Genomic DNA, 25,171 nt, shown 5'->3' on the forward strand with positions numbered 1-25,171 from the left:
TTATGATACTCGGTAAATTTGATATGAGGCACGAATTCTATTTAAGGGTTGTAATTAGGAAGGAAGAAGAAAAGCTATAGAAGTAGCAAGCGGAAGAAAACATGGGAAGATTGATTATTTCTTTGACATATCTTCTTGTAGAGTAACTTTAGCATGTATAGGTTTTAAGCTACTACTTAAATTGCGCACACACATTAACATAATAGGAGTATAGTTACATAACCAAAGCATATCTGTAATTACAAGCCATCTCCAGTGAAACCAAGAAAACCAGTTAGACCCCTTAGGAATTTGTGAAAACTTATCTATGATATGGTGGATATTCTCCAACTGAACTTGAACAGTCTGAGAGAAATCAGACAAATTAAAACAACCCATTCCTGGGGAATGTTCACATCCCTTATGTTCTTTTAACAGTAAATAGTCTGTAGTTGTAAGATTTTGGAGCGCTACAATTTGCTCTTCTCCTAATTCTTGGTTGAGTTCCAACAGTATAGACCCAGTCAAATTTGTTGTTTTACTGTATGCACAGGCCAGCTTAGATATCTCCTTCCTCATTCCCATGGCAAGTCCAGGAACTGGTGGGATGAGTGCATCTACAGCTGTAGCAGTGTGTGGATCTTTGTTGGGGTATTTTGATGATCATCTTCTGGCATGAGTCTTCCAGAGAGAGCTGATGTTGGAAGTTCTCTTTCACATCGTATCTTAGTTCATTTTTGGGATAGCCCAATTAGGCTTAGATCTTCTGTATAGACGCAAAAAGACCCTTTGCCTACACTTTTATATGCCCTTTATACCCTTGTGTAGAACTCATTGGAGGTTACCACACAGGAACTGCCCGTTTTTTTTTTTTTTTGCTTTGTTTTTGGTATCACTAATCTACACTTACATGACGAATATTATGTTTACTAGGCTCTCCCCTATACCAGGTCTCCCCTATAAACCCCTTTACAGTCACTGTCCATCAGCATAGCAAAATGTTATAGAATCACTACTTGCCTTCTCTGTGTTGTACAGCCCTCCCTTTTCTCCTACCCCCCATGCATGTTAATCTTAATACCCCCCTACTTCTGCCCCCCCTTATCCCTCCCTACCCACCCATCCTCCCCAGTCCCTTTCCCTTTGGTACCTGTTAGTCCATTCTTGAGTTCTGTGATTCTGCTTCTGTTCTGTTCCTTCAGTTTTTCCTTTGTTCTTATATTCCACAGATAAGTGAAATCATTTGGTATTTCTCTTTCTCCGCTTGGCTTGTTTCATGAGCATAATACCCTCCAGCTCCATCCATGTTGCTGCAAATGATTGGATTTGCCTTTTTCTTATGGCTGAGTAGTATTCCATTGTGAATATGTACCACATCTTCTTTATCCATTCATCTATTGATGGACATTTAGGTTGCTTCCAATTCTTGGCTATTGTAAATAGTGCTGCAATAAACATAGGGGTGCATCTGTCTTTCTCAAACTTGATTGCTGCGTTCTTAGGGTAAATTCCTAGGAGTGCAATTCCTGGGTCAAATGGTAAGTCTGTTTTGAGCATTTTGATATACCTCCATACTGCTTTCCACAATGGTTGAACTAACTTACATTCCCACCAGCAGTGTAGGAGGGTTCCCCTTTCTCCACAGCCTCGCCAACATTTGTTGTTGTTTGTCTTTTGGATGGCAGCCATCCTTAATGGTGTGAGGTGATACCTCATTGTAGTTTTAATTTGCATTTCTCTGATAATTAGCGATGTGGAGCATCTTTTCATGTGTCTGTTGGCCATCTGTATTTCTTTTTTGGAGAACTGTCTGTTCAGCTCCTCTGCCCATTTTTAATTGGGTTATTTGTTTTTTGTTTGTTGAGGCGTGTGAGCTCTTTATATATTCTGGACGTCAAGCCTTTATCGGATGTGTCATTTTCAAATATATTCTTCCATACTGTAGGGATCCTTCTTGTTCTATTGATGGTGTCTTTTGCTGTACAGAAGCTTTTCAGCTTAATATAGTCCCACTTACTCATTTTTGCTGTTGTTTTCCTTGACCGGGGAGATATGTTCAAGAAGAGGTCACTCATGTTTATGTCTAAGAGATTTTCTCCAATGTTTTCTTCCAAGAGTTTAATGGTTTCATGGCTTACATTCAGGTCTTTGATCCATTTTGAGTTTACTTTTGTATATGGGGTTAGACAATGGTCCAGTTTCATTCTCCTACATGTAGCTGTCCAGTTTTGCCAGCACCACCTGTTGAAGAGACTGTCATTTCGCCATTGTATGTCCATGGCTCCTTTATCAAATATTAATTGACCATATATGTCTGGGTTAATGTCTGGATTCTCTAGTGTGTCCCATTGGTCTGTGGCTCTGCTCTTGTGCCAGTACGAAATTGTCTTGATTACTATGGCTTTATAGTAGAGCTTGAAGTTGGGGAGTGAGATCCCCCCTACTTTATTCTTCTTTCTCAGGATTGCTTTGTCTATTCGGGGTCTTTGGTGTTTCCATATGAATTTTTGAATTATTTGTTCCAGTTCATTGAAGAATGTTGCTGGTAGTTTCATAGGGATTGCATCATCAAATCTGTATATTGCTTTGGGCAGGATGGCCATTTTGACGATATTAATTCTTCCTAGCCACGAGCATGGGATGAGTTTCCATCTGTTAGTGTCCCCTTTAATTTCTCTTAAGAGTGACTTGTAGTTTTCAGAGTATAAGTCTTTCACTTCTTTGGTTAGGTTTATTCCTAGGTATTTTATTTTTTTTGATGCAATTGTGAATGGAGTTGTTTTCCTGATTTCTCTTTCTGTTGGTTCATTCTTAGTGTATAGGAAAGCCACAGATTTATGTGTGTTGATTTTGTATACTGCAACTTTGCTGTGTTCCGATATCAGTTCTAGTAGTTTTGGGTGGAGTCTTTAGGGTTTTTTATTTACAGTATCATGTCATCTGCAAATAGTGACAGCTTAACTTCTTCTTTACCAATCTGGATTCCTTGTATTTCTTTATTTTGTCTGATTGCCGTGGCTAGGACCTGCAGTACTATGTTAAATAACAGTGGAGAGAATGGGCATCCCTTTCTAGTTCCCGATCTCAGAGGAAATGCTTTCAGCTTCTCGCTGTTCAATATAATGTTGGCTGTGGGTTTATCATAAATGGCTTTTATTATGTTGAGGTACTTGCCCTCTATTCCCATTTTGCTGAGAGTTTTTAACATGAATGCATGTTGAACTTTGTCAAATGCTTTTTCAGCATCTCTGGAGATGATCATGTGGTTTTTGTCTTTCTTTTTGTTGATGTGGTGGATGATGTTGATGGACTTTCGAATGTTGTACCATCTTTGCATCCCTGGGATGAATCCCACTTGGTCATAGTGTATGATCCTTTTGATGTATTTTTGAATTCGGTTTGCTAATATTTTGTTGAGTATTTTTGCATCTACGTTCATCAGGGATATTGGTCTGTAGTTTTCTTTTTTGGTGGGGTCTTTGCCTGGTTTTGGTATTAGGGTGATGTTAGCTTCATAGAATGAGTTTGGGAATATCCCCTCCTCCTCTATTTTTTGGAAAACTTTAAGGAGAATGGTATTATGTCTTCCCTGTATGTCTGATAAAATTCCGAGGTAAATCCATCTGGTGCGGGGATTTTGTTCTTTGGTAGTTTTTTGATTACCACTTCAATTTCGTTGCTGGTAATTGGTCTGTTTAGATTTTCTGTTTCTTCCTGGGTCAGTCTTGGAAGGTTGTATTTTTCTAGGAAGTTGTCCATTTCTCCTAGGTTTCCCAGCTTGTTAGCATATAGGTTTTCATAGTATTCTCCAATAATTCTTTGCATTTCCGTGGGGTCCGTCGTGATTTTTCCTTTCTCGTTTCTGATACTGTTGATTTGTGTTGACTCTCTTTTCTTCTTAATAAGTCTGGCTAGGGGCTTATCTATTTTGTTTATTTTCTCGAAGAACCAGCTCTTGGTTTCATTGATTTTTGCTATAGTTTTATTCCTCTTAATTTTTTTTATTTCTTCTCTGATCTTTATTATGTCCCTCCTTCTGCTGACCTTAGGCCTCATCTCTTCTTCTTTTTCCAATTTCGATAATTGTTACATTAGACCATTCATTTGGGATTGCTCTTCCTTTTTTAAATATGCTTGGATTGCTATATACTTTCCTCTTAAGACTGCTTTTGCTCTGTCCCACAGAAATTGGGGCTTAGTGTTGTTGTTGTCATTTGTTTCCATATATTGCTGGATCTCCATTTTGATTTGGTCATTGATCCATTGATTATTTAGGAACGTGTTGTTAAGCCTCCATGTGTTTGTGAGCCTCTTTGCTTTCTTTGTACAGTTTATTTCTAGTTTTATGCCTTTGTGGTCTGAAAAGTTGGTTGGTAGGATTTCAATCTTTTGAAATTTTCTGAGGCTCTTTTTGTGGCCTAGTATGTGGTCTATTCTGGAGAATGTTCCATGTGCCCTTGAGAAGAATGTATATACTGTTGCTTTTGGATGTAGAGTTCTATAGATGTCTGTTAGGTCCATCTGCTCTACTGTGTTGTTCAGTGCTTCCGTGTCCTTACTTATTTTCTGCCCGGTAGATCTATCCTTTGGGGTGAGTGGTGTGTTGAAGTCTCCTAGAATGAATGCTTTGCAGTCTATTTCCCCCTTTAGTTCTGTTAGTATTTGTTTCACATATGCCAGTGCCACTGTGATGGGTGCATATATATTTAGAATGGTTATATCCTCTTGTTGGACTGAGCCCTTTATCATTATGTAGTGTCCTTCTTTATCTCTTGTTACTTTCTTTGTTTTGAAGTCTATTTTGTCTCATATTAATACTGGAACCCCTGCTTTCTTCTCGCTGTTGTTTGCTTGAAATATGTTTTTCCATCCCTTGACTTTTAGTCTGTACATGTCTTTGGGTTTGAGGTGAGTTTCTTGTAAGCAGCATATAGATGGGTCTTGCTTTTTTATCCATTCTGTTACTCTGTGTCTTTTGATTGGTGCATTCAACCCATTAACATTTAGGGTGACTATTGAAAGATATGTACTTATTGCCATTGCAGACTTTAAATTCGTGGTTACCAAAGGTTCAAGGTTAGCCTCTTTAGTATCTTACTGCCTAACTTAGCTCGCTTATTGAGCTGTTATATACACTGTCTGGAGATTCTTTTCTTCTCTCCCTTCTTGTTCCTCCTCCTCCATTCTTCATATGTTGGGTGTTTTGTGCTGTGCTCTTTCTAGGAGTGCTCCCATCTAGAGCAGTCCCTGTAAGATGTTCTGTAGAGGTGGTTTTTGGAAAGCAAATTCCCTCAGCTTTTGTTTGTCTGGGAATTGTTTAATCCCACCGTCATATTTGAATGATAGTCATGCTGGATACAGTATCCTTGGTTCAAGGCCCTTCTGTTTCATTGTATTAAATATATCATGCCATTCTCTTCTGGCCTGTAGGGTTTCTGTTGAAAAATCTGACGTTAGCCTGATGGGTTTCCCTTTATAGGTGACCTTTTTCTCTCTAGCTGCCTTTAACACTCTTTCCTTGTCCTTGATCTTTGCCATTTTAATTATTATGTGTCTTGGTGTTGTCCTTCTTGGATCCTTTCTGTTGGGGGTTCTGTGTATTTCCGTGGTCTGTTCGATTACTTCCTCCCCCAGTGTGGGGAATTTTTCAGCAATTATTTCTTCTAAGATACTTTCCATCTCTTTCCCTCTCTCTTCTTCTTCTGGGACCCCTATAATACGGATATTGTTCCTTTTGGATTGGTCACACAGTTCTCTTAATATTGTTTCATTCCTGGAGATCCTTTTGTCTCTCTCTATGTCAGCTTCTATGCGTTCCTGTTCTCTGATTTCAATTCCATCAATGGCCTCTTGCATTCTATCCATTCTGCTTATAAACCCTTCCAGAGTTTGTTTCATTTCTGTGATCTCCTTTCTGGCATCTGTGATCTCCTTCCAGACTTCATCCCATTTCTCTTGCGTATTTCTCTGCATCTCTGTCAGCATGTTTATGATTCTTATTTTGAATTCTTTTTCAGGAAGACTGGTTAGGTCTGTCTCCTTCTCTGGTGTTGTCTCTGTGATCTTTGTCTGCCTGTAGCTTTGCCTTTTCATGTTGATAGGAATAGTCTGCAGAACTGGGACGAGTGACAGCTGGAAGGACTTCCTTTCTTGTTGGTTTGTGGCCCTCCTCTCCTGGGAGAACAGCGACCTCTAGTGGCTTGTGCTGGGCAGCTGCACGCAGACAGGGTTTCTGCTTCCTGCCCGGCTGCTATGGAGTTAATCTCCGCTGTTGCTGTGGGCGTGGCCTGGCTCGGGCAGCTACTCCAAAATGGTGGAGTCGCGTTGGAGCAGGAGCTGCTGGGAAGCTATTTATCTCCGTAAGGGGCCTCCCTGCTCCCTGCAGTCCAGGGGTTAGGGTGCCCAGAGATCCCGGATTCCCTACCTCTGAATTAAGTGACCCACCCTGCCCCTTTAAGACTTCCAAAAAGCACCCGCCAAAACAAAACAAAGACCACCAGAAAAAGAAAAAAGAAAAAAATGTTTAAATTAAAAAAAACAAAAAAAATGTTTTTAATTAAAAAAAAAAAAAGGTGGTCGTTCATTTTTCTTTATTGTCCGGTGCCAGCCTCAGGCCTCTGCTCACCGGTCTTGCTGCCCTGTTTCCCTAGTATTGGGGTCCTTATCCCTTTAAGACTTCCACAAAGCACTCGCGAAAACAAAACAGCAAAAAAGCAAAAAAAAAAAATGGTCGCACACTTTTCTTATGTCCTCTGGCGCCCGGCCTCCAGTGCCTGCTCACTGTTCTTGCTGCCCTGTTTCCCTAGCATCCAGGGCCCCCTGGGCACGTACTGTGTCTGCGCTCTGGCCTGGATGGCGGTGGTGGGTGTTCGGCACTCCTGGGCTCCGTCTCCCTCCTGCTCTGCCTATTCTTCTCCCGCCTGGAGCTGGGGGGAGGGTCGCTCGGCTCCCGCCGGCCCCGGGCTTGTACCTTACCCCCTTCGCGAGTTACTGGGTTCTCTCAGGTGCGAATGTGGTCTGGATATTGTCCTGTGTCCTCTGGTCTTTATTCTAGGAAGGGTTGTCTTTGTTATATTTTCATAGATATATGTTGTTTTGGGAGGAGATTTCTGCTGCTCTACTCACACCGCCATCTTCAGCCCCTCCTAGTATCTAATGAGGCTTTTTAACTCACCAGTATTTTAATCTTAAAAGTACGTAAACTTTCCAATTTTCAGAGTCATGAATGTTAAAAAGCATAATATATAAATAATTCAGTTAAACATAGCCATCTAAACAAATAAAAGCATTTCTAAATATTCACTTTGTTGTTTTTTGGATCTATATGAGGGAAGGAACAGAAAAAATCTACAAAGAAGTTCATAAAACATATTTTAAACGAAAGTGAGAGAAGATGAGGATTTAAACATCAAAATAAAGAGAGAACATGGTAATAATTGCTAGAAAGTAGTATATGTAGCTGGTCAGAAGGAGACTATTAGAAAAATTCTAAATAAATTTCTAAATGAAATGGGTTTCAAAACCCTAGTGGTAGACGTGGACATAAATGTTTTTCTGCCTGGTATGCAGAGAATGGATTATGCCTCTAAGTCTAGCTTTGAGGTATCTAATAAAGAGTAGCCTCCAATCTGTAGTCAGATTCTGTTTTTTCATCAACTAACCATGTGTTAATATTTATAAAATACTTCTAATGAGACAGGATGTATAGAAATGACCTATATCAACTCAATCTTCCAGGCAAACCTTTGATACTCATACTCATTTTATAGTAAGTTACAAACAGGTATGCAAATATTTGCCCAAATTCTTATAGACTCTGTACCACCTCAAGCAAAGAAATAAGGCACATAAGCAGGGATAATGAAGGAAAAGAATATTTTTTCATACTACTCAATACCAGACAGAATAAAATTGGATACATGGGAGTTGATAAACATACATAGTCTAATTGTTTCCATCCTTTGATTTTCCATGCTTGAGGGATTACTCATGTCCAAAGAAAAGTACCCAACACTCTCCAACTGTAGCATGGTGACTGAATTCTTGCTTCTGGGATTTTCAGATGTGCTGGAGCTGAGAGCCTCGCACACCATGCTGTTCCTACTGATATACTTGGCGACCCTCACGGGCAACCTTCTGATCATCATGGTAACCACCTTTGACCAGGGTCTTCACACTCCCATGTACTTCTTCCTCAGGAATCTGTCCGTCCTGGACATGTGCTACATTTCTGTCACTGTGCCCAAGGCCTGTGTCGTCTTTCTGCTGGACAATGGGGTGATCTCCGTAGCTAGATGTGCAGCTCAGATTTTCCTGGTGCTTGTCTTCACTTTACCAGAGTTGCTGTTTCTCACCGTCATGGCCCGGGACCACTATGTGGCCGTCTGCCTGCCCCTCCGCTACCCTGTGGTCATTAGCCCTCGGGTCTGTGTCCAGATGACCCTGGCCTCCATCCTCAGTGCTGTGGTCAGCTCAGGGTTCCACACTGAGTGTACAACACATTCCAGCCGTCGTCCTTCTGTCAGTCCAACGTGGTCCACCAGTTCTTCCGTTACATCACTGTAACGGCTCCCTGCTGAGTCTCTCCTGTTCTGACACCTTCAGCAATGAAATTGCCATTTTTGTATGTTCTGTGGTGATTGCGGGTGGCTGCTTTGCCTTCATCGCTGTGTCTTATGTTCACATATTTGCTACTGTGCTCAGGGCTCCAACCGGAAGAGAGCGAGGAAAGGCCTTTTCCACCTGTGTCCCTCACACCCTTGTGTTAACAGCTCAGCCACTGCCGTGTGTGTGAAGCCAAGCTCCACCCCACCCATAATTCAGGACACGGTCACATCCATGCTCTACAGTATAGTCCCTCCCTTCTCGAACCCTGTTATTTATAGTCTTAGAATCAGCAGATAAAAAAGGCTGTACAGAAAACTATGAGAAGGTTTTATTAAGAAGATTATCATTATTTCAATGCATTTCCTCTTCGATGAGGTGAGTTGAAAATGCTTCAAGATTAGTTTTCTTGTCTATTTCCAACTTTAAGGGCTTGATTTATTTCTAAGTGACAGTCTATCATCTCAATATAGAAAAATATATAATTGTTTTTCCTCTCCAAAAACACATATTCCCTCATTCCTCAAACATTACTGCTAAAGACTGCTATTGTTTGTTAAATATTTACCTTTCCAGTTTTTCCCCTTTAGATCTAGTAAGTTTTAGAACAGATAAATTGTATATTAACTTTTATCTCTCTTTGCAATTATGAATCATCATTCATTCATCCTTTATTTTAAATATTTCTTAAAATTCATAAAACATGAAAACTGGTCAAGAACAACACTGAAATATAACTTTTAAATAATTAGGTGAATAGGTGAAATGGGATTTAGGGCAATTGAAAACTCTATATGATAATGCAAAGTGAATTCGTGACATATGAGCTTGTTAAGACTCACAGAGCTATAAAATACAAAGAGCAAAATCTAATGTAAAATGCAGATTTTTGTTAATGTATCATTATTGGTTCATCAATTATAACAAATTTACCATCCCATGAATTTGTGTCTCCTTCAATTTCTTTCATCAGGGTCTTAAAATTTTTAGAGTACAGGTCTTTCACCTCCTTGGTTAGGTTTATTCCTACATATTTTATTCTTTTTCGATACAATTTTCAATGCAACATTTTCCTGATTTCTGTTTATGCTAGTTTATTGTTAATACATAGGAATACAACAAATTTCTGTATATTAATTTTGTATCCTGCAACTTTGCTAAATCCAGTTATTAGCTCTAATAGGTTTTTGTGGACTCTTTAGGTTATTCTGTCTGTAATATCAAGTCATCTACAAGTAATGACAGTTTAACTTTTTCCTTGCTGATTTGGATGCCTTTTATTTATTTTACTTGTCTGACTGCCATGGCTAGGACTTCCAGTACTATGTTGAATAAAAGTTGTGAGAGTGGGCATCCCTGTCTTTTTCCTGATCTGAGAGGAAAAGCTTTTCACCACTGAGTGTGGTTTTCGCTTTGGCTTTATTTTATATGACTTTTAATATTTGGAAGTATGTTTTCTCTATAACCCTTTGTTGAAAGTGTTTTTCATGAATGGATGTTGAATCCCGTCAAATGTTTTTTGGCATCTATTGTGATGTTCACACAGTTTTTATCCTTCCTTTTGTTAATGTGTTTTTTCACAGTGATAGATATGTGAATATTACACTGTCCTTGAATCCCTGGAATAATTCTCAATTGATTGTGATGGATGATTATTTTTATGTATTTCTTATTCAGTTTGCCCAAAGAAATTTACATATTCAATACAATTTCTATCAAAATACCTATGGCATTTTTCAGTGAACAAGACTGAATAATTCTAAAATTTATTTAGAACTAAAAAATATCCAAAATAGCCAAGGGAATCTTAGGAAACAAAAATAGAGCTCCCTGATATCAAGCTATAATATAAAGCTACAGTAATCGTAACAGTCTGGTGCTGACACAAGAAAGGACCCATAGATCAATGGAGCAGAATGAAAACCCCAGAAAAAATAACTCACAAATGTATGGTCAACTAATATATGACAAAGGAGGTAAGAATGTACAATTGAGTAAAAAGAGACTCTTCAATAGTTCGTATTGGGAAAACTGGACAGTTATAATTAAGAGAAGGAAACTGGATTACTGTCTAATACCATACACTAAAAACTTTAATATAATACATGAAATATCATCCCCTTATTCTATGTAGATACTGTATTTAAATGTACTGATGACTCTTTGATATATCCTGTTTACTGATCTCTCCTTGTATAACATTTCTTATTATGTATTCCTTTCCATAGTTTCACTTTTTATGATTTCATATAAATTAATGTTCAATTTCTAATCTATCATTAATTCCAGTCAGTGTAATTTTTATCACACATAGTGAATTTTTAAAAATCTTTAGGAGTTACCCAAAGGTCTTTTTATATCCCCCATATATCCACATTGCTTTCAGAACATATGCCAGAGTTATTTTTGCATTTCTTTGCATTTGCTTGCCTGCTAACGCTAATATCTGCTTAAGTTGGGTCAGTCTTGATGAACTTTTCTTATTATTTCTTGACATTTCCTTTTTGTGTGTGTGTGTGTGTGTGTGCATGACTTTTAATCCCTAATTGTATTCCAGATATTGTGTAGTTTACCTAATTTGATGCTGATACTTCGTGTTCATATGAATATGCTTGATCATTGATTAGATTTATAATTATGATTTTGGAAACATTTTTTTATTTAGGTCTTTCAAAATTTTTGTCCAGGAAGAATGCTGTATTTATTCTAGATCTGATTTTTATTAGTGACTGAAAAAATTCCTTCCAAGATGGTGAGCGTTTCCATTCTAAGACTATTCAATATAGATGCTCTTCCTGGAAAATGTGAATACATCTTCCTCTTCTTGTTGATTATGTTTTATTTTCATTTGGATTAGGTAGTTTCTTCAAGTGGGCACAGAACACACTGTAGAAAGCTGCAGAGAAATCTGCAGATTTCCAGATCTCTTTTCATGGACAGCTCATTCCTCTGGTATTCTGCCCTGTATGTCACCCACCAGTGTCCCCGAATCTCATTCCCATGTCCTCGTCACAGAGGTCCCACTGGCTGTCACCAGGGCCCCCTTGAGCTGGAGTACAGCCCTGCAGGAGGCTCCTCTGTTAACATTCATGCTTTTATGTCAACATTTTGCCTTTAGTGGGGCTGTAACATAAGGACTCAGTTGGAAGGCAGCATTAATCATGAGATGCCACTTATGATATTAGGTAATAAGGGGTTCTGACTTCCCTCCTGGCTGCCCCATTACACTGCTCCTCTCACCCCTTCAGTAGCTCGTGCTGAGGTAAGTCATCCACCATGCGGAGGGAATGTCCCTTGGGTGGGTCCATGCGGCTAGGTCCTGTGGCCTCAGACCAGTATGTAGTGAATTTTGAAGGGAGATTCCCCATCACCGTTTACAGTTTCAGGTAGAGTTAAAACCCTTTCCAAAACCTTGACAGCAAGCAAATGAGAAGCCTTGTTACAGACACTATGATAAGTCAGTCTCCTGTATTCCTGACTCACAGAAACCATGAAATTTTACATATTCATTGTTTGAACTGAACTTGCTGTTCTCTGAGGGAATTTATTAAGCAGAATTTATATTTACTATCATTTTTGGTACATGTAGGTGGGATGATGCTATAATAATAATAAAAAAGATTGCCTTTAGAATACTGGGATTGTGAGGAAACTTGACAGAAGTGGAAAGTGCCTGGCATTCTTGGAAGTCTCATGGTGTTTCTTGAGGCTGCCACTGGGCTTGGGGGAAAGTGAGGAAGAGCTTGTCAGGAACTTCAGGAGGGGTGATGTTCTATGTTGTGAAGAAACTTAGAACAGTGTTTTCTGCAGTAATGTGGACAGTAGGAAATAAATTCTGTGAACAGTATGATATAGCTAAATCTACATTCACATTAGATATTGAAGATACTCCTTTATTTTTCATGCTTGATTATGGTAAAACTAAAGAGGGCAGAGATAAATTTAAAGGAGTAGTATTAAAATATATGACTCAGAATTTATTATTTTAATAATTATTAGGCTCCCCATATCAAATTTGACTAAAATTAATGTTACCCTTGAACAATAATAAAAATAAGAGAACATCTAGGAAATGCAATCTTCTGGAAGAAAACTTACAGAAATCATGAGTAAAAGACCCACTGGAAAGACTGTCAATACCTTAAGTATCACATCACTAAACCCAAGTCATGTTCCATGGATCCATCCTCTCATATTAAAGAACACAAGGTATCTTGGAAAAAAATGTCAGACTAGTGTGTACAACACATACAGCACTGTATTTATAAAAGTTTGAATCTCACTGAGTGACAGTGAATAAGTCTGAAGTATCTTCATAATTTTCCTGAAGAAGTCTTTCTTAATACTACTTTCTTCAGAGCACCCTTTACCTGTTTGTTTCTAAGACTATAGATGATAGGATTCAAGAATGGGGGAACTATGGTATAAAATACAGAAAGAATCATGTCCAGAACTGTGTCAGAGGCTCCTGAAGGCCTTAGGTACACACAGCTGCCAGAACTGAGAAAGACAGAGAACACAAGGATGTGAGGGACACACGTGGAGAAGGCCTTGCCTCGTTCTCTGGTCGGAAACTTGAGCACAGTGGAAAATATGCAGAGGTAGGACATGGCAATGAAGATAAAGCAGCCACCACCAATCCCCATAGCAAAAATAAGAATTAAGAGCTCATTGCTGAAGGTGTCAGAGCAGGAGAGGCTCAGCAGAGAGGGAACATCACAGAAGAACTGATGGACCACGTTTGACTGACAGAAGGACAGCCGGAACGTGTTCCCTGTGTGCACACCTGCATAGATGAGGCCACTGAGCAGGGAGACCAGTGTTGTCCAGACACAGAACTGGCGGTTCATGATGAGGGGGTAGTGGAGGGGCTGGCAGATGGCCACATAGCGGTCACGGGCCATGATGGTGAGGAACAGGAGCTCTACATACGCACAATAAATAACCAGGAAGATCTGAGCTGCACAGCCAGCTCTTGAAATGGCCCTGTTGTCAATGAGGGAGTTGACACAGGCTTTGGGGACAGTGACAGAAATGTAGCACACATCTAAGATGGACAGGTTCCTGAGGAAGAAGTACATGGGTGTGTGAAGGTTCTGGTCCAGAGTCGTGGCAGAGACGATGATGAGATTCCCTAACAGGGTGGCCAAGTACATCAGTAGGAATAACAGGGCATGTAGGACCCTTAACTCCAACACTTCAGCAAAGCCCATGAGGAGAAACTCAGTCACCGTAGTGGAATTGGCCATTTCTGGAAATGCTGGTTGACCAGGAAGGCAAAAGAGAAAAGCCATGGAAGATGTGAAAAAGAAAAAAGAAAGTTAGCTTAATTTCTTTCACAGCTCATTTTTTATCTTAAAAGTTTGGCCTTTTTTTTCTGGAAATTTCCACCATTGTACTTTTCATGTGCTTATCTCTCTATATAAGCTTATTTACCACTCTGGAGTACAAAAAAAGCTCAAAAGTTCTAGGAAGTGGGCTTTTAAATCCTAGTATTTCAATATAATACATAGAACTGCTGCTTTCTGGTCTCAATAATTTTGAACTCTTGAGGTTTACTGCTTTATGAGGATTAACTAAAGTGACATGTAAAATTCTTGGTAGTGATAAATTCTCAGTGAGACTTGTTTAGTTTCTTTAGATGTTGGATAACACATTTTGCCTGGATATTGGTACAAAATGGAAATTTGACTCCTTGCCCTTCAGCCTGTGGCGCAGTAAAAACGCATGATTGCTTTGCATTTGTCTTCACAACATAAGTGCTGAAAATGAGTTAAGAGTTTCTACACTTTTATAAAAAGTTGACATTTCCATGACATTCAAGACTAGCAACAGATTTATGTATTGGATAATTTTCAATTATTTTTCCAGAAAACCATTTATTTCAATTTTTAGAAGATTATAAAATTTGGAGGAACATAAAATTGCTCTTCACCACAGCATGTTCAAGAGGAATTTGTCTCATTGATGTGGGCCTTGGAAGGGAAGATTTCCATGTGGTCAATTTTTTTTCCTTAAAAGAAATTTAATTTCTTAAAATAACACTGTTTCCTTAAGTTGCTATTATTCAGAAACTTACCTCATGTAAGATATTAAGATAAAAGATTAACATGTTTATCACCACCTCTCTGTTTGAAAGCCTTGCTTCTCCAAAACAAACTAAAATTTAACTATCCACCCTTTACGTACCATGTGGTTTAATTCTCTGCCTTCTGTTGCCCAAATGTCACACTTGCCACCATCATCATAGCACCGTATTCAGTGTCAGCCATGATCCAAACTATAATTAGATCGGTTTCTTACATAGGAAATTATTCATAATATTGTTGTATTTCAATATCTACTTTAATATTAACAATTTGTTAATGAAGATACAGTCTCAAAAATACTAAGTTAACTTTTACATCTTAACAAATCTAACTCTAAGCATTGGCTCAACCTGTCACTGACTCTAAAAGTTCAAATCATGACTATTCCATACTTGCCACCTTGGGGAGTGCTAGACCTGTTACAACACTGACATTTCCCAGAAAGTACATATAAATCAGTGGCCTTGGGTCATCTACATTTTACCCTTTCTCCCCTTTACTGGCATATTATTATGGGTCTTTAAAAGGCTATTCTTTGTATCCATCTTTTCTCATGTTTGTTTCTTGGATGGCTGAGCCATCTTCCATTTTTGCAGTTCATGGCCAATGGCCAATATTATTTCCCAAATCTTGAATTTCATTGTTTCATTCAAATTTAGTACATGTCCAGAGCTTAGAATTATTTGGCATTTTTCTTAAAATTTCTCTGAAATATCTTTGAAATATCTATTTGTCAGAAGCACACTGTATTATCCTTTGAACATTTTTTGAAAATATCAAATATTACTATATTTACACTAGCAATTTCAGTGTTCATAATACACACCCCCCTTTAACTATTTTTTATCAAATTTTCTCCACTTTCTCTATTTGATTCTCATCCGCTCCTATTCAACTGGGTGCCAATTTTCACCTCTCACTGCTTTCTTAAATTGAAATGTTCTAGTCACTGGTTTTACTTAAACGTAGATTTCTCTTTTTATAAACTGATCTGCACTGGTCTTTTAAAAATCTTTCATTGTTTTTGTCCTTTTAACATTATGGTCACTAAAAACAGTGTTTATATTTATGACAATAGAAATCATATCACTCCTGACACCTCTCTTACCTATTTTTCTCTGCAAGTGGCCAGACTGGGCATTTCATCAGTCCTCCCCTATTTCTTTGGCATTTTCAGTATCTTCTCACATTATCAGCAATCTTACCATAAGACCACTTTTCTCACGACATTTCCTAGAGCATATCTGAAAATACATGTGTTCTCCAGGTCTGTGCTCATGTCTGCCAGAACCACATTCCTAGTGTGTTACGTTTCAGTTTGCCTAAAATTGAGTTTTTGTTTAAAAATAGCCCACCCATCCTTCTGTCCCAGGCACCCCCCTCCACCACGCGAGCTCACCTTGGTGAACTTCCGCAATCTCCAAATACATTTAAAAATTTGACCTTTCATTCCTGGGTCACTTTACTTCCTCCAATGAGATCATGCTCTTCCGTTGTGATCTACAAAGTTTTAAAATCCAACTTACATACTTTTATCCTGAAACTCCTTTAAGTATATCAAATTTATTCTCCTATAAAAATTTATATTTGCTTAAGATATCAGCATATGCTATTGAATTATAAGATAACTGGGTTTATTTATCACACCCAGACATCTGTGTGTGTTTAAATGTGTACAAAAATGTTATATAACTATATATAATCCTTTAATAGAAAGTGTTAAAATATTGAAAATGACTTAATTTATCAATACTTTGCCTGCAATGAACATGATTTAGTTCATAATAAATCATATTATTTCTAAACTGACTTGGGAAAGAACAAATCTTCTAATGTGTGTATAGTACACTTAAATTTCTATAGATTAAGGAAGAATACAGTATATAAGTAAATTAAGATAAATACTATTTTCTTGATCTATGGAAACAGTAATGAGAAGGTAATGCTCAACTATATGCAATAGGTGAAATTTAATATTAGTCAGTTTTTTAATACTTAATGTGCTTAGAACATTTGATAAATTTACCTTAATGTCACTGATTTCTCAATAGGGAGCTATTCTGTGGATATCAATTTAATTAAAATGTACTGGATAGCAATTTTTTCAAACTAGGTAAAATAGTCAAGACACTAATCATAAGAATATTTATAATCCAGTGTTGTTTTTGTTTACATAGGATATTTGGTTTCTCATTTATAAGTCATTGTCCTCAATAATTGGGGTCTATGTCTATTACTAATTAATATCCACAGGAGATGGATGCATCAGCTGTCTTATACTATAGTCAATAAACACATGCACTATGGGTCTTTGATTTCTTTATCAAAACCAATTTAAGGATTTTAATTTTAATTTTCTTCTGGTATTTAAATTCATTCGAAACAATAAAAATCAAATTTAAGAAATGTAAAATTTGTATTCTCTTATTTATCTAATCATTTTGCCCTGTTCATATATTTAATATATTAGAACATCACTTATGTCTTAATGAAAATGAGTAGTATAAAAGTTTGATGATTAAAGGAATGTATTTCAAGTGTAACAGAATTGCCAGAAAGGACATATGTTGAACAAAACTCTGGTTTTCACTGATGGATAAATTCCTAGTATTATTGTAAACAAAAGGGGAAGCAATCACATATAAAACCAATTCTAAACAAGTACAATTGAAATGTTGTACAATATATTAATTTTTATTTTATTTACTTGTACATTAACTATATACCATATCTTGTACATATATTATGTACTACAAACTATTGTATATATTAAATATAATATATTCACTTAATAACTATTTACATTTTTTCTTAATTGACAGAGGAAAGAGAAAAAATAATCGAATGTGAATATAATACATTTTTATTTGCCTAATATCAAGAATAAACAGTATTTAAATAAAAAGTCAGGAATATTTTTATTTATGTATTTTATATTATATAAAGAGAGCTTTTATATTGGTGCCTTCCTCCATTTCCTCTTTAATGTCTGTATACATTTCTTTACTTTTCAGAAGCATATTGATGTTTGAAAATATTAATTTTTAATCAATAAAGATATTATAAGTCATGAGTCCATAACTCTGAGTCCAGCACACTTCCTGATATTACTGTTGTGACATCTATGAATTACAGAAATGATTATAAAATTATTAAAAATTATCTATGACAATATTTAAAAAATACAGTAATAATTTATTGGTCTGCCTTATTCCTTTGATCATAATTGTTAATTGTTGCACAGAAAAAATAAGAGCCTTTACTTTCAATTTATATCACATTTCTGTCTATAAATAAAATTAGAAAACAGCATCAGGCAGAATATTATAGGAAAATCAGAGGATAAAGAAGAAAGAAGCAAGGAGTTTACTTGCTCTTGAGCATAGCGTGTTCTTAACATGGAGAAGATAAAAAAATCTCATTAACTTTACCAAATCAAAGTCTTCAATATGGTCAATTAAATTTTCTTATGGAGACAGAATTCGGGATTATCTCCAGATGAATCAAGCATCATCTTATATGGTGGGAAAAGGTCAATCCCATTCTGATTAATTTTAAAAAGAGGTCATGCCTGTGAAATAAACATCAAAGCCACTGGGAACACTGTCCTTACTATACAGTGAGAGCCAAGAGCCTAAATTAGTAAAGGTAATTTCAGGCAGGTGATGGTCTCCAGAGCACAGGTGTATAACACCCAATTAAAAACACGGGAGTGGACAGAGTTGAACAGCTATAAAGAGTGTTAAATTTCAGTGTGTCTACTGACTGTTAAGGTAATGAGCAAGTGACATTAGACAACATAAATTACACTTTTCCTGTACAATGTTCAAAGGAGGCATTTACATGAATCTCAGAGATAATATATTATATTCTAAGAAGCCCAGATAATTTATCTCTGACATTACATAGGCAGATCAGATGACCCTCTCAGCCTGTCACTTCCTCTGCAGAAGATGTTTATATTTTTCATGTTCATTTCTGAGAGAAAGTGAGGGACCAACTCATAATCATCCTATTAAATACCATAGTATTGTGAAAAATATTTTCATATGGAAGCTGCTTTGTTGAAATCATTATTGAATTCAGGCACAAATTATAGGTGTACCTTAGAGATGATGGTATAGTTCCCTGAGGATATTTTACATAGGTCCTAATTCCAGAATTGCTTTTTACAAGCTGAGAGAATATGAACATTTTTAAAAGAGTTTTCTAGGATACTAAGTATGAATTGTGATGTTATGATAAATAAATGAGTAAAATATCTAAAAATTAGGAATAAAATGTTAATCAATTTATGAAATATTTTATGCAGAAATAAAAATTTTAAAGGTATTATTGATTCTCCCAACAACAAAAGGCTTAGCACCAAATGGCTTCACAGCTGAATTCTACCAAACATTTAAAAAGAGCTAATATCCATACTTCTTAAAGTATTCCTAAAGTGTAAGATAGGGAATACTTCCAATTAGCTTATGAAGCCATCAGCATCCTAATATCAAAACCAGGCAGAGACATTTATGTTCATCAGGGATCAATATCCCTGATGAACATAAATGCAAAAGTCTTTCAAAAAATATTAGTGATCTGAATTAAATACATCCAAGGGGATCATCCATCACTAACAAGTAGTATTTATTCCAGCGATGCAAAGATGGTGTAATATTCATAGATCAACCAATGTCATGCACCACATTAACAAAGAGAAGGATAAAAGCCACAAGATCATATCAATAGACGCTGAAAAAGCACTTGACAAAATACAACGCCCATTCCTGAAAAAAAAACTCTTAAAAAAATGGGTATAAATGGAACAAATCCCAACATAATAAAGGTCATATATGACAAACCCACAAATAACATCATACTTAATTGTGAGAAGATTAAATAATTTCCTCTAAGATCAGGAACAAGGCAAGGATGTACACTGTCATGAATTTTATTCAACATAGTCCTAGCGGTCTTAGCCACAGCAATCAGGTAAGATAAAGAGATAGAAGGTATCTAAATTGGTAAGGAAGAAGTAAAATTGTCACTATTTGCAGCTTACATGATATTCAACATACAAAACTCTAAAAACCCCATCAAAAACCTATCAGAACTAATAACTAGATTCAGCAAAAGGCTCAGTCCAATAAGAGGATATAACAATTGTAAATATCTATGTACCCCACACAGAAACACCTAAATATAAAAGCATATACTAACAGACATGAAGGGAAAATCTGACCATAATATAAATATCATAGGGAACTATCATATCTCCTACTTCTTCATATCAAGATCAGGATAATTTGCAAAAATATTGTATATTTTCTATTTGTTGACTATTCTCTCAATCTCTCTTTCAACTTATATATAAAAAACATTAAAATTAGTAACTTTGTTACAATTTTTTCAATGATTTGTACTTTCGTTAACTTTATCTACTAAATTCATAGAGTAACATATTAAAATACTGAACTAATTAAACAGTATGTACAATTATCTCTATAATACTGGCAGTTGTAGATTGGATAAAATTGTCTATTTTTATGAAAACATGAATTAAAATAAAGAAGTATATCAAAGAGAGACTATAATAAAGTAAGTGTTGGAATGCCAAGAACATGAATTCAATGCCTTGTTTCTGAAATTTCATAAAAAAGTAGAAAAATAATAGCCACCTCTTAAAATTATATGAGTATTAAGCTATTATGATAATACTTCAGTTTAATTGCTTGTTTGATATAGTAGTTAATGATAATTTATGGATTTTACCTTTTTTATTCCCCATAACAGCCCTATTTAACAATTAATATGTGAACAAAACTGATGGCTGAGAATTAGGGGGAAAAAAACTTGCTCAAGTCCATTTAGTTGCTAGATAAGAGATTTGGGAATTGATCCTTGGTGAAATGTCCCCAAGGAGTTGCATCATTGATCTCTACATTATACTGGCCTATAGTAAGTGGTCTATTTTGTTTGTGAAGGTATTTTATCATCTTTATTTGGGGGCCACTCCAGGCAGGGAAATGTCCAGTCATACTGAGTGACAAAGGCTTGCCTCACACTTTCCTTGTTGGCTTGTAGCTTTAAAGGACTTCTTAATGCCTGACAGCTCAACTCTCTTTTCAATTCAGTTGAACCCTCATCAAGTCCTCTCAATTTCTCTAAAAGCTGAATGGGAAAAAATAGGTTTGCTATACTTACAGAGACAGTAATTGAGGTAATGTCATTCATCCAGATCAAGGCATACAAATCATATGGGCCCTTGGAATACGTAATATTATCCCTGATCTTCTTGTACATGGCCTCTGCAATTGGTCCCACTGACCTGCACTGTGAAGATCATTACATGCTGGGAATCACCCTTAGGGAACTGTCCTGAATCATAGGGTCCATGCCTTGGGGGTTTACAGCCTCTGGGGGCTTTAAAGTTGATGGCATAGGTCCGTCCACATTTTTAGATAAAGCAAATCATGACCAGCTTATTCCACAACCTAGAAATCATGCTCTTTTCATCTAAGTTCTCAAATCCTATTTGGATTTGAGAAAATTTGGTTAAGCCATTTTTAGACCTTGACTTAGAATAAAGATAAATTTTTTTTTTCTCCTGGATTAGAAGCATGCACTGTTCAGGAGTAAGTAGGCTGTGGTTACTATTGAAATATCTTCCCACCTTCTTTCCTTCTCTTTTATAATCTGATTTTCCTGCAATGCTTTTCTTCTCTTTGGAATTTCATTTTGGTTTTAGAAATGGAGATGGATTTTACTAGACTGTATGGTTAGTGTGTCAAAGCAGTGAGTGGACTAAGAACTTCAATTCTGTATAACAATTAATAATTTCGTTAAAGGAAAAAGCCAACCCAGTAATGAAGAGTTAGGTCTTTCATTAAAATAGCAAACACAGAGAATTTGCATCAGCTTTTTATACATTTTGTGCTACTTTCTTTAACTACAGTGGTCATATCAGGAAGTGTAATGGACTCATGAGAAACCTAAGAATAAGCAGGAGCTGATAATTTTTTATGCTGCTACTATTGATACAAAACCTATATTTTCAAAATTTATTTACCATATACTTAGAAAATACTCATGATTATGAATAAAATAGTTCCAGAGGAAACTAAAAGCATCAATATTAGGATGTTACAAAAGATAAAATGGAATATATTTATATTGATACAAATAAGTGAAAATGATATTTTATTAAAAAGTTTAAGTAATACTTCATAAATTATTATATAAGCCTAGTTTCACTTATATCAACCCTAATGTAATGACTTTTTCAGTAAGTGAGGATTCTTTTCAAGATTTTTTTCAAGGCATTTTTGGCATTTCTGTTATAGTTAAGTATATTTTTAAGAAATCAATAAGCTCATTAGTTCTTATTTCAACTGAAAGTTAAGTGATATTCAAGTACATAACATAGATTGAACAAGCTAAATAAACACCTATACAATGGATGACAGATGTTATATTCTCAAATTTCCATCTTTGAATTTTATAAACTATATTTGTCTGCCACTGAAGGACTCCAATTGAGTTCCTTAAGTTGGACTTTCATTATTTAATCAAAATAATTCATAGTGCCTCTGTGACTAATACCAGTTTAAGTTATTCTGATACGTTCATGTTTGATAGGTTACTAGTGAAGAGAGCCCATGGATTCTAAAAGTTTTAATTATTGTACACAATAACCCAAATATTCTGATTAAATTTAAACACTGATGGATATTTGTACAACTAGTAGCTTGACCATTTGACTAGGTTCCACATAAAGTGCTATCAAGTAAATTTTAATTGTATGTACTGATATTCATAAAATAATCACAGTGAACAATTTGTGTCTGTTATTTAAGGAAAATTCATTAGAGAATCTAGGAACATTAAATGTTACTATTGCTCTCCAATATCATTGTGTCACCCATTTAAAAAAATTGGCACCATTCATCTAATTTAGAGGTTTACAAAAGTAATCTTTACTTTTATTTATTTATTTGCATGTGTTTAATACATGATTTACAGGAAATTTAGATATATTTACTCACAGTGTAGGATGCATTCTCTCCCTGACATCAATTGAAAAAATGATATGATTAGTTTTATGTGAGTCTTATTTATTGCAGATAGTTTAATCTGTATCATGGTTTACCAATTCTTGTGATATTGGAACTGAGTCAATTAATTGAAGGAAATTAGTCACTCACATTATCTTATTTGAGTGTGTCTGTGTCACCCATACATGCACAAATACACATATAATTTGAAATGTATGTAAATATGAAGGAGCAATATTCAATAGCCCATTTAAAATTTCAAAATATAATTGTTTACTTTAATATTTCTCTAAGTTTTAATAAACTTTGTTTACTAAATTCAGAAATTAACTATAATCTATCAACTGCAATAGTGTTTTTCAGTTTTGGTCCTAAATATTGTGCATTCCATATTTTAAAAATAAACAACACACTGTTGAAAACATAGGTCCTCAGCCCTTACAAATTTCTCTAAGAGGAAAACACTTTAAATAGTTTCTACTAGTATTTCTGGAAGGTGGAGATATTCCGATATATCTTTCAAGTTACCTATCATTCATTTCACCTTAATCATTATTTTAATTTACAAATCCACTCTCTTTCACATGCAAATTCCACTTAAATGATTTGCATACCTTATATATCAGGTGATTTTAGTTCAGATACTCTAAGATATTTATAGTTAATTTCTCTAAAAATAAGCAAGAAAATGTCTTTTTTAAAAAAAATACAGTTTGGCAAATTAATTTATTTGTTGAAATGATTGATGTCTGCACTAATACCATTGTTTATGTATTTCTTCTTTCCATAGTTCATTCTTACATGAGATTTCTGCTTCAGGTTCTATAATCTAAAGTTTCCCTCCAATAGTTATATATGAAGAATAGAGTCAAATGAAAAATATTTTCATATCATAATTTTCTCACATAAGTGAAATAGTGCATCAAAGAATTTCAAACTAATTAATACTAGTGAACAATTTACTAACTTGTGTGAGAGAAACAAATAGCTGGAATAGTAAAAAAACAAGAAAATGTGTCTGCATCTATGCTATCTTGCAAATTTTAAATGGATTTCTTATGTTTGATCTAGAATTTTAGAAAAGGGAAAAGGCTTAGAAATTTTCTACTATCTTCTTGGGATCCATATATCTGAATTGTTAAATATTTATTTGTGGTGTTAAGTATTATATTTTAACCTAAATGAAATCAAGCACCAAAAAGGTAACATTTCCTTTTCTCACTAAAACCCCAGCATCAGGAATAGTTTTTAAATGGCTGTGGGTGATCAGTGAAAAAAAACAAATGTGGATAAAGACCTTAGCTTGTGTTTAGTACATATTTACAAGAGTTTTATTATTTTAGATATATAAGGAATGTATTAATTTAAGGTGGTTAAGAAACACTGTAATCCCTTTTAGAACTAGTTATCTGTATATAATTGAAAGTTGAGCATTAAGAAATTAAGAATAATAGTAGCCTATGGATTATCTTAAAATGCTTTTTAATTAACTATGATATATGTATTTGGAACTAAGTGTACACTAATTTCTGGGTGTACTTTCAATTAACGTGTCAGTGAGGTGAGAGTTTTGGTATTATATAGGAGCAACAGGAAAATGGTCAGTATATAATATCATGTACAAAGTTACTTGAATTCCTGACTTTGGTTGTTAAATATATTGTATGGGCTAAACATATCACAAATTGGAGAACACATGCATTTCCATAGATACTATAGAAAAATTAATGAGTGAAACAATGTGGTTAATGATCAAAGATGCTGTAAAGGGAAAAATTTTCTCAGGGCAGAAGAAATAATGCAGTAGATTACCCACAGGCTTGTAATTTGTTAAAGAGATGTTTCAGAAATGGCAATTATATAGTGACAAAATGTGTAATAAGTAGAGGTAATATATTTCAATAATTGTAATATAAATGGAAAAAAATTAATGAAAAGAATCAATAGAAAAAGATCAAATCAGTTATAGACAAAGAAACATAAGGTGTCAGAAGGCATTGAGACCAAATTTCTATTAGTGCATTTTCATATGGAGATATTTAAATATTCTTGTACTATGAAGTCATTCTCTATAGGATCTGTATTAAATTGTGGTTTGGATTCTAATACTCAAAATGGTGATATTAAAATAGTAACAACTGTGTGTTCACAGAAGAAAGGAAATTGAAACACAGGTGATTGGAAGAATTAATTTAATATAATTTGTTAAGAAGAAAATAATCATATAGAGTTTATGTTTAGAATGTTAAACTTCCATATTATTGTTATTTGGTAGATTGATTTGTGTGATTGGTGTCAAAGTTAATTGTAAATTTAGATAGCAATGTAATTGTAAGTGAAATTGAATTTCTAAATTGAAACTTACATCCAGAATATAAACATGGAGAAATAATTAATTTTGTTACAACCATATGACATTTAAAAATATTAACTCTAGATTGTATAGGAATGCAAACCATT

General features: G+C 35.3%; 1 protein-coding gene across 1 annotated transcript; it reads right to left on the reverse strand.

Annotated features, from left to right (window-relative positions):
* Positions 1-12,896: 12,896 nt before the first annotated feature.
* Positions 12,897-13,832, reverse strand: LOC118919975 (olfactory receptor 14C36-like). The gene has a single exon (XM_036900408.2). The coding sequence runs from the start codon at positions 13,830-13,832 to the stop codon at positions 12,897-12,899; it is 936 nt and encodes a 311-aa protein (XP_036756303.2).
* Positions 13,833-25,171: the final 11,339 nt, after the last annotated feature.

Source organism: Manis pentadactyla, chromosome 13 (genome assembly GCF_030020395.1).
Source record: "Manis pentadactyla isolate mManPen7 chromosome 13, mManPen7.hap1, whole genome shotgun sequence".
Lineage (NCBI taxonomy): Eukaryota > Metazoa > Chordata > Mammalia > Pholidota > Manidae > Manis > Manis pentadactyla.

Coding starts and splice junctions, on each gene's coding strand:
- LOC118919975 (XM_036900408.2), bottom strand. CDS start 13,832: ATGGCCAATTCCACTACGGTGACTGAGTTTCTCCTCATGGGCTTTGCT.